This window comes from Nicotiana tabacum, chromosome 18, assembly GCF_000715075.1.
Source record: "Nicotiana tabacum cultivar K326 chromosome 18, ASM71507v2, whole genome shotgun sequence".
NCBI lineage: Eukaryota > Viridiplantae > Streptophyta > Magnoliopsida > Solanales > Solanaceae > Nicotiana > Nicotiana tabacum.
In genome coordinates this window covers 3,863,588-3,874,231 of record NC_134097.1, presented here as the reverse complement: position 1 = coordinate 3,874,231, position 10,644 = coordinate 3,863,588, and the positions used below count along the sequence as shown (strand labels likewise).

At 37.1% G+C, this 10,644-nt stretch overlaps 1 protein-coding gene across 1 annotated transcript; it reads left to right on the top strand.

Annotated features, from left to right (window-relative positions):
• The first annotated feature begins 9,224 nt into the window (after positions 1-9,224).
• On the top strand, positions 9,225-10,084 carry LOC142173025 (uncharacterized). The gene is made up of 2 exons (XM_075237608.1): positions 9,225-9,380; positions 9,560-10,084. Exons 1-2 carry the CDS (start codon positions 9,225-9,227, stop codon positions 10,082-10,084), a joined length of 681 nt encoding a protein of 226 aa, XP_075093709.1.
• Positions 10,085-10,644: the final 560 nt, after the last annotated feature.

The following is a 10,644-nucleotide window of genomic DNA, read 5'->3' as shown; positions in this document are numbered from 1 at the left end:
GTCGATTCGTTATAGGAATTTGGTAAATATGGTATGGTTGAACTCGTATCGGAATGTGTGTTCGGATTTCATAAAAATTCTGTCAAGTTCCGAGAGGTGGGCCCCGCGTTGACTTTTTAATATGAAATTTTAAGTTGACGTTTTATTATCCGAAATTATTTTCGATAAATTTTAATGAAGTTATACAATTAATTTGGTTAGATTTGAGGTGTCCGGAGGTCAATTCAAGCAAGAAGGCGATTTTGGAATATCAGTCTAACTTCAAAAAGGTAAGTATCTTGCCTAACCTTGAGCGGCCGAATTACCCCTTAGGCATTGAGTCTTATGTGGAAGTTGTATGATTGAAAGCCGTGTACGCGAGGTGACGAGTATGTACTCGGGCTTATATGTGCAAATTTTATTGGCTTAAAGTCTTAGGTATTTTTATGTATTAAATTGTATAATTGTTGGTATTTAGTAAATCCTTGAAATTGTCATGCCTCATTCCTTGTTTGTTAGGTTTGTATTTTATATGATAATTTTCTGTGATTGTCATTGGGATTTTTATTTGAATTTCGTGTATTTGTTGATTTGATATTTTCTTAGAATTTAATTCTTTATGGATTTTTCATCTGCAAATAATTAATTAAATAAGTTTAAATTGAGGTATTAATATATTTATCAAAGAATAACTTGGAGTAAAGAAAGTGTTGTCTTATGCTGAGTTAATTTTCCTTCCTTGTTGTTGTTTTCGAGGTTTTATATACGTTATGTGGACGCTTGGATTATTTTTGAGAAATTTATTGATTTTACTATATCATTGGAATTGGTTATGGTCATTGGGAAAATTGTGATATTAATTGATTGAGTTGTGTTGTCGTGATAATATTTCGTGTAAATTATTGTGTGATTTGAGTTATTATTATGAGGATATAAGGGTGGCATTTCACTGTTGATATTATGTGAGTATAAGGGTGTCATTTCACTATGGTTATGTGTGTTGGGACATTATTTGGGCGGAGTGACAAGGGTAGCTATTATGCAGAGCGATAAGGGTGGCTATAAGAGCGATAAGGGTGACTATTGATATTGTCAGGGCTGAGGGATAAGGGAGGCAATTATAGGAGTGAAAAGGGTGGCTATAGAAGAGAAAAGGGTGGCTATTGTCAGGGATGATATGTGATGATGTGGAGTTATTGTGTTGGTAATTTTTATGTGATGATGTGGGGTTATTGCGTTGGTAATTTTCATGTGATGTTGTGATTTTTCTTGTGTTTTATTTTTATATTTTGTGCAACTTGTCTTGTTGTTTCGTTAAACTTGATAATAGTCTGATTTATGTTGAAATTGGAAGCATGTGGCTATTGCCAGGCGGATTATGTTATATGAGATCGGGTTGCACGCCGCAACAGGTATGATTAATGTTATATGGGATCAGGTTGCACACCGCAACGGACATGAAATGTGGGCACGAGGTGCCGGGGAAAATATGATAATGATATTGGCACGTGAGTTATTCGTGCGGTTGTGATAGAGATATTGGCATGAGATGCTGTGGAAATATGAAAGTGGACTTAGACCCGTATTTTATGATTATGAGATGAGGTGTCACAAGGTGACTTTTATTTGAAAGGATTATATTCAAAATATTATTTGACAGAATTATATTCGAAAGATATTTATTTGAAAGAATCATATTTGAAGGATATTTAATTGAAAGAAGTATATTCGAAATATATTTATTGAAAATGATTATATTCTAGAGATTTCTATTGAAAAACTTATAGATGAAAGATGTATATTTTGAAGGACTTGATTATTGGTTGTACTTATGTTCATTACCTGTTTGAGCAATATTTATGGAGTTCTTGCTGCTTTGCTGTTTACATCACTAGTTGATTATTGTTGTTATCACTGCTATTTGTTTTCTATTATTTTTGTATAATATATTGCATAGGTTATTAGATTAGTGAGTGTCTTGATTGTACCTCGTCACTACTCCACCGAGGTTAATCTTGATACTTACTGGGTACCGACCGTGGTGTACTCATACTACACTTTTGCTCATTTTTGTACAGAGCCAGATATTGGAGATATCGGATTCGGACAGAGATTAGAGTGTGATCACAAGGATTCAAGGAAGGGCTGCTTGGTCGTCGTAGTCCCTTGGAGTCTTTTCATTTTTATTGTACTGTCCACTCTTATTCGAACAGTATTGTATATTCGCTCCTTGGGATCACTGCATGTACTCAGTTAGAGTTCGCGACTCAGTATTACCAGTATTGGGCGGTTGTTAATTAATTCCGTTGTTGGTTTCGATTATCTATTTAAAAAAAAAAAAACAAATGGCTCGAAATGTAATTGTAATCGGCTTACCTAGTCTTAGAGACTAAGTGCCATCACGACGCCTGTGGTGGAATTTTGGGTCGTGACATATTGGTTTTCTAAAGTTTCTGCCACTGGCGCCACAGGTGCCGTGAAGCGCTGCCTGTGGCGCTGAAATTCCAACTTTTCTCGTTTTCCTCCGTTTTGACTCTAATCTCGCACCTTTCGCCCTCAATTGCTTGCGGATGATTCCTACACATAAAAACACCTTGAATTAATATAAATCAATACATTTTACATCCGAAATTCCACGAAACATGAGTAAAACATGAGGAGATATACATATAAATATATATATTTTAAGCTAAATATCAGCTAGCGTGGTGGTAGTTAGTGTGTTAACGATGATGGCTAACAGTAATGGTTGTGCGATGGTAGTTAGTGCCTTTGCGTGGTGGCTAATTGATGATGGCAGGCGATAGAGGTAGTTAGTCGGTGGAAATGGTTGACAGTTATGGTTGTTCTATGAAAGTCGGTGGTGATGCATTATATTTACGATGTAAAAGATGCTAAAAAAGCTTTCTTTTACTAGACCAGTTAATGAAAGTAGTTGATCCCGACCCTTGCCGGTAAAGAAGCTTCTTTAAGACACTGAGTTGCGTCAGGAAGAGTAAAGAAAAGGAGAGTCCTATAACCTTTAACTTTGAAGGAATTCAAATAAGCTTAGCCTCTGTATAGGAGGTTGATCGCGAGGTTTTGAATCAACTTATTGGTCTTATGGTAAAAATTCTAAAATTTCGATGGAACTTACCAATAGCAGAGATAACGATATACCGGAAAGGCAGATGCAAGTCCGATGGAAATATAAAATATAAATTTTAAATAACATTAATAATATCAACTAAAAGTCTACCAAATGTCGTTGAAACAATTCAATGCCAGGAGGGAAGGAGAAATTCTCGACTGCATGGCCTTCGAAGAGGGCCTTTGAAATCTTTCAACAGTTATTACTGTTCAATGAATTAGAATAAAAAGAAATAAGTGAATTTACAATATATAGTTTTAAAAATACTATATATCGACGGAGGTTTCCTTCGAAATATATATATATATATATATATATATATATATATATATATATATATATTAATTTTACTATGATATATGATAGCTTTGCTGTCAGTAACTTAATTAATCAATCAAATTGAAGAATGAAAAAAATATCAATTTGGAGACGCTTGCTACAAATGATTTTGAACGGCATTCTTACGGGAGACGGATCCATGATTTTAAGAAAGCAAGAAAAATACATGCTAGTTGTAATCGTAGTGAATTTGTGTACGCCTTGAGATTGCAAGACACAAGAAATTTTATTTATACCTCAATCACATGCATTAATGTCAAAGGACAAAGTATTTGCTGAAGTATCAAAAGTTAATCCTACACCTTGGAGTTGATTAACCCCTAATATTGAGTAGTTTTCTTCCCATCCAATAAAAGCCAAACAATAAACCCCTGATATTTCACAATTACACGTTCTTGTTCCAGAATCAACTCTGTACTCCGGGTTACACTACCAAAGTACAACTTCACAATAGGAAAATATAGTTCCTCACCATTTGGATCCACTTTATAGCAAGTGTCAAAAGGTCCGATTGGATTTTCAACCATAGGACTATCTTCTACTGCAGCTCTAAATATGTAGCGAAATATGACATAAAAATCATTAGGAAAACGGGTAAAAGTTGTCCCTGTATCCACGAAGATTCCACCACTCATATCTCGTTTGAAATTCCACCACGAGGATTTCACTGGAACTTCCCTTTCATTAACAAAAACTTTATAAAAGTTTACAAAATAAAATGATGGGTACTTATAATTTGGTAACAATTTTGCTGATATTGCACTTGGCCACTTGCTTATATGGAAACTCAGTATAGATCCCTTTCCTGAATGAAAAGTTGGTAGACACGTGGAAAATAGGTATGCCCTAAATTGCGATGGTAAAGAATATCCACCCTTTTCTAGTGGAAATACTTTACGCCCAAGGCCAACAATCCCAGAATAGGAACTACTAAAAAGACCAATTTGTTCATTGCTACATCCAAACGTAACCCGAATTGGTCTTTGGTCTAAAACAAAAAAATCACGTCATCTGCCATAAAACCTTTTGTTCCTGGTCCATCTGTATATTTCTTGTTATATATAGATTCAGAAGTATCATGATCACAATGAAAAGCTGGGTCCGCAGTTATGCAATATGAACTATGTCGAATGCAATCAACTTTTCGAGAAGTTCTAGACGTAGTAAAATTATATAGAGGTTGATCCTGTTTGTAACAGTTATTGGCCTCACATGGTCCACATTGCCACCAAAGTAAACCACTTACACTGTCTATTAGCAAGTAAGTTTTGATCAATTGAGTACCAATAAAAAATGATGCAATATACTCACCATGTACGCAGTGTGTATCAGTTGATTTTGGGACCAATTCGCGAATCTTACCCCCTTGTGCATCTTGTTGCCTTGTGAGACCTGCATTTGCATCATTCTGGTTGTCATTTGGCGTTACAACATCGTTACCATCATAAAAAATAGAAGCTAAATAACTAGCTCTAGCATGACATCGAGCAATCCTACTTTCAAGCAACGAGTCATAATCTTTAAAGTTTGATTTTTCAAATACATGGCGATGGTAAATAGTAAAAGTATGGCATGACATTGGTGGATCTGGAAGCTTAGTTGAATCAAGAGACATAAATCTCTTTCTAGATTGCATAATGTAAGTGGAGTTGAGTGGCGAAAGAGATTTTGCATTGCCCAACACAACAAATAGAATAGAGAAAATAATTGATATCAAAAGGTGAAAATGGAGGATTTTTTCCATTGGCATAGCACTTTAGTACATCAAGGTGCTTTGCTAATTGCTTGAATGTGTTTGAAACATGTCCACCACTTCTTAATTATTACAATCATCTATATACTGGTTTAAGTTTCTTGTTATTATGCTAAAATAGGAAGAAAAACTAGAGTTAATTATGGAGATCTGATTCCCTTTGAGAAGCCATAGTGTGAACAACTTTGAAAGAGATAAGTTTTGAATAAAACCAATGTTAATAGTTTTTCCTTTTTTGCGTTTCTGTAATTACTAAGAGGATCATAGTTTGGCACCTTTTTATTCTGTCAAATTAAAGAAAATACTTGATTTTGCAAGAAAAGCACTCCTAAATAGAGTATTGAATCTCATGTAATCTATTCCATTTAGGAACTTTATTTATGTAGCTTATGTATCCTCATTGTATTTAAGCATCCATTGACTAGGAACAACTGCTTATCAAACGCTGGGTTCAATTAATTAAATTTATATCTCATTTACTATAGCAACATCGGTGTAATTGGCTTGAGAACTTGGTGAATTTCAGGGGTAACAAAAGCCAAACTTTAATAAGAGGTTGTAATATATATATATATATATATATATATATATATATATATATATATATATATATATATATATTAGAAAAGCACTTTTGACATCCATTTGAAATAGTATAAAATCTTTAAAAGATGCATAGGCAAGCAATATATGAATTGATTCCAACCGTGCTATCGGTGCAATGGTTTTATCATAGTCGACTTCTTCTTGTTGTGAGCTGCCTTGAGCTACTAATTTGGCTTTGTTTCTAACTACCTTTCCTTCTTCATTTAGCTTGTTTCTGAATACCCACTTTGTTCCAACTACAGTAGCATTTGCTGGCTTAGGTACTAGTTCCCAGACCTGATTCTTGTTGAATTGTTCAAATTCGTCCTGCATAGTTTGTATCCAGCTGGAGTCTTTTAGTGCTTCATCAACTTTCTTTAGTTCTACTTGAGAGATGAGTGCAATGGTTGCCTTCTTTTTGAGAGTTCCTCTGGTTTTCATTCCTTCGCTTGGATCCCCTATGATAAACTTCTGAGGGTATTCTAGTTCGCTTCTCCATTCATTTAGTCACGTTCCAACTGCAGGAGTAGTTGACTCCTTTTTTGGTTCAGTAGGGTTGCTCACAGGTTCATTAGTCGATTCTAAGAATATGTTAGTGCTATCGGTCGACTTTGGTGACTTGTTTGCATGTGGTGCTTCTTGACTGATATCTTCATCACCTGCAATTATTCCTTTCTCGGCCGTAGTGTTATTATCATCAAATATAACATGCACTGATTCTTCTACAGATAAAGTAGGTTTGTTGCAAACTCTAAAAGATCTACTATTAATGGAGTAGCCGAGAAAAATACCTTCATTAGTCCTTGGATAAAAATTTTCAAGGTTATCCTTACTATTATTGAGGATGAAACACTTACTTCCGAAGAGATGAAAGTAGTCTATATTAGGTATTTTGCCTTTCCATAATTCATATGGAGTCTTCTTCAAAATGGGTCATATGAGACATCTATTGAGAATATGGTATGTTGTACTTACTGTTTCTGCTCAAAAATAATTTGGCAATGAATATTCTAATATCATTGTTCTCAAGCAATTGGCTATCTTGGAGGACATTATTAGGGTGAAGGAGATGTTGTTTGAAGAAGAGCCTACAACTGAGAATAGGATTGTGCTTCAAAAGGCTCAATCTGAATTGAAGAAATACTTGAATATTGAGGAGCAGTATTGGAAGCAAAAAGCTGGGATGAATTGGTTTGCTGAAGGAGATAGGAATACAAGTTTCTTTCACAACTATGTCAATGGAAAAAGAAAGAAATTGCAACTGAAGAGGATCAAAAGTGGCAGTGGAGTATGGATTGAAGACCAGGAGCAATTGGCTACAGCTACAGTGGACTTCTATCAAAAACAGTTCACAAATGAACGGGATGCTTCTGAATTTCCCTTGCTCAATAATGTACTTTCAATGGTCACTATGGATCAGAATTTGGAACTTAGCAGATTGCCAACAATTGAAGAAGTAAGGGCAGCAGTTTTTGAGCTTAGTGGGGAGAGTGCTAGTGGCCCTAATGGATTCACTGGCTTGTTTTATCAAACATGCTGGGATGTTATTGGTGCTGATATACACAACATGGTTCTACACTTCAATGGAGGAGTTGCATTGCCTAAATCCATCACTCAAACCAATCTAGTGTTGCTGCCCAAGAAACCTAGAGTCGAGACCTTCTCTGACTTAAGACCTATTAGTCTGAGCAACTTCATTAACAAGGTTTTGTCTAGGGTGTTACATGACAGATTGGAGATTTTTTTGCCATCTCTAATAGCTCCTAATCAATCCGGATTTGTAAAGAGTAGGAGTATATTTGAGAATATTTTATTGACTCAAGAAATTGTCACTGACATAAGGTTAAGGGGAAAGCCAGCTAATGTGGTGATCAAGCTTGATATGGCTAAGGCCTATGATATGGTCTCATGGAAGTACTTATCACATGTGCTAAGGAAGATGGGATTTTCTGAACACTTCATCAACATGGTGTGGAACTTAATGTCAAATAACTGGTATTCAGTATTGGTGAATGGGCAGTCCTCAGGGTTCTTTAAGTCAACAAGGGGTGTGAAACAAGGGGATCCCCTATCTCCAGCATTGTTCATTCTGTCAGCTGAGGTGCTTTCCAAGTCTTTGAATAAGCTTTTTGAAGACAAGTCATTTGTGGGATTTGGAATGCCTAAGTGGTCTGATTCTTTAAACCACTTGGCGTATGCTGATGATACAATAATCTTTGCATCTGCTCATCCTCCCTCTTTGAACAAGATTATGGCAGTGTTGGGGAACTATGAGAAGATATCAGGTCAGATGATCAACAAAGATAAGAGTTCATACTACATGTATTCAAAGGTTGCTAATGGATTGTTTCAGGCAGTTGGAGCTATTACAAGATTTGCAAGAGGTAAATTCCCCTTCACATATCTAGGGTGTCCTATTTTTTACACTAGAAGGAGGAAAGACTATTATGAGGAGCTTATCAAGAATGTGAAGGCTAAATTGCATTCATGGAAAGGAAAACTGCTGTCATTTGGAGGAAAGGAAACCCTCATCTCTAGTGTGTTGCAAAGTATGCCAGTTCATATGTTATCAGTCCTTGATCCACCAAACAACATCCTGGGGCATCTACATAAGACTTTTGCTAGGTTCTTTTGGAGCACAAAGGAAGAAGGGAGAAGCAGACACTGGGATTCATGGCAAAATCTTTGCCTTCCTAAAGAGGAAGGCGGAATAGGTTTTAGGTCCTTAAATGATGTCTCAAGGGCACTGTTTGCTAAACTATGGTAGAGGTTTAGGACCACAAAATCTTTGTGGTCTAATTTCATGTGGAATAAGTATTGCAAGAAGGAGCCACCAACTGTGGTGCATTTTAGGAGAGGGTCTCATGTTTGGAGACAAATGTTGAATGCTAGGGAAGAAGTAGAACATGAGATCGTATGGGAATTGAAGTGTGGAACAACTAATATTTGGCATGAAAATTGGACTGGATTGGGTGCACTTTATCATGTATTGCCTTAAGACTTTCCAATCAATGAAGGTCTTTAGGAGGTGGCAGAACTGCGGCAAGGGGAAACATGGGATGATCAGCTGCTAGATCAAACTTTCAATGAGGAAATTACAGAACATATAAAGCTAAATGTGCACTATGAAGGCAATGAAGGATATTGGGATAAGCCATACTGGATGCCAACTCCTTCAGGCAAGTTCAGTGTTAGCAGTGCTTGGCAAATATTAAGGCATAGGGCAGATCCTAATCAAGAATTCAAGTTAATGTGGATTAAAGGTCTGCCATTCAAGATATCCTTCTTCTTGTGGAGATTGTGGAGGCACAAAATAGCCACCGATGACATGTGGAGGAGGCAAGGGCAAATGGTGATGTCTAGGTGTTGATGTTGTCAGCAGCCCCAAGAGGAATCCATTGAGCATATATTTGTCACAAGTCCTACTGCCTCTAAGGTATGGAACTTGTTCATGGGGGCTGCTGGAATTTCTGTGCAATTGATTCAATTGAAGCAGATTATAAGGCATTGGTGGTATGCTCAGTGTTGCCCGAAATTAAAGCCACTATTTCAAGCAGTACCAGCTATCATCACTTGGGAGCTGTGGAAATGCAGGTAAACATGGTGGTTCAATGTCCACAAATAGGGTGATTCATGAGATAAATAGGACATTGCATCAACTAGGAAGGGTGAGGTATGCTTGGATCCCTAATATTCCATTGTTATGGCCAGACATGATTCCATACTTTGAAGGATATAAACCTATATTGATCACTACAAGAGTAACATGGCAGCTTCCTTGTCATGGTTGGTACAAATGTAATACTGATGGAGCTTCAAAGGGCAATCCCGGACCTAACTCCCTAGGCTTTTGTGTGAGGGACGATGGAGGTGATGTGGTGTATTATAGGGTAGTAGACGTGGGAGTTACAACTAATATGGTGGCTGAAGCTAAGGCTATTCTTCAAGGGTTGGAATATTGTGTGGAGCATGATTTTCATCCTCTCATACTGGAGACTAATTCATTGGTGATGAAGAAGGCAATAGAAGGAGAATGGGATCCTCCTTGGGTAATTGCACAGGATGTGAAGAAAATTATAGAGATGAAGGACAACTTCAATATGATCTTTCAGCATGTGTTCAGAGATGGCAACTCAGTGGCGGATTTTATAGCTAACATTGTGTTCTCTTTTGTAGGTACATCTGAGTTTCATTCATTCTCTGAACTTCCTAGTGCAGGGAAGAGGTTGATCAATCTAGACAAATCTCAATCACCTAACCTTAGTATTAGGATAGAAAAGAGAAGAACCCCAGACTGATGGCTTCACAAGATTGGACTCTGAACAAACTAATATGGCCAAATGCTAAGGAAGATGCTGAACCTATCATATGGTATTTTTGGAGATTATTGAATCATTTTTCAGTTGTATTAGCATGCTTTCAAGCTCAATCTGAGGATGGTTTAGTAATGTTTTGAATGATGTCTACATTAAAGGTTCTAGTAGGGAAGGATCTGAGCTTACAAGATCACAAAAAGGAACAGGCTGGCCTTTGCCTTGCAAAGTCTTCTTAAAGCCAGATCATTCCTGGCTTTTGCCTTGTAAAGCCATCCTAAAGCCAGCTCATACTTGGCTTTTTCCTTGTAAAGCCTGGCTAAAGCCAGCTCATGCCTGGCTTTTTCCTTGTAAAGCATGCCTAAAGCCAGCTCACGCCTGGCCTTTGGCCTGCAAAGCCTGCCTAAAGCCAGCTCATGCCTGGCTTTTGCCTTGCAAAGCCTGCCTAAAGCCAGCGCATGCCTGGCCTTTGCCTTGTAAAACCTGCCTAAAGCCAGCTCAAGCCTGGCTTTTGCTTTGCAAAGCCTGCCTAAAGCCAGGCTTCT

Coding starts and splice junctions, on each gene's coding strand:
- LOC142173025 (XM_075237608.1), top strand. CDS start 9,225: ATGGAACTTGTTCATGGGGGCTGCTGGAATTTCTGTGCAATTGATTCA. Junction 9,381..9,559: donor TGGGAGCTGTGGAAATGCAG/GTAAACATGGTG, acceptor GTAACATGGCAG/CTTCCTTGTCATGGTTGGTA.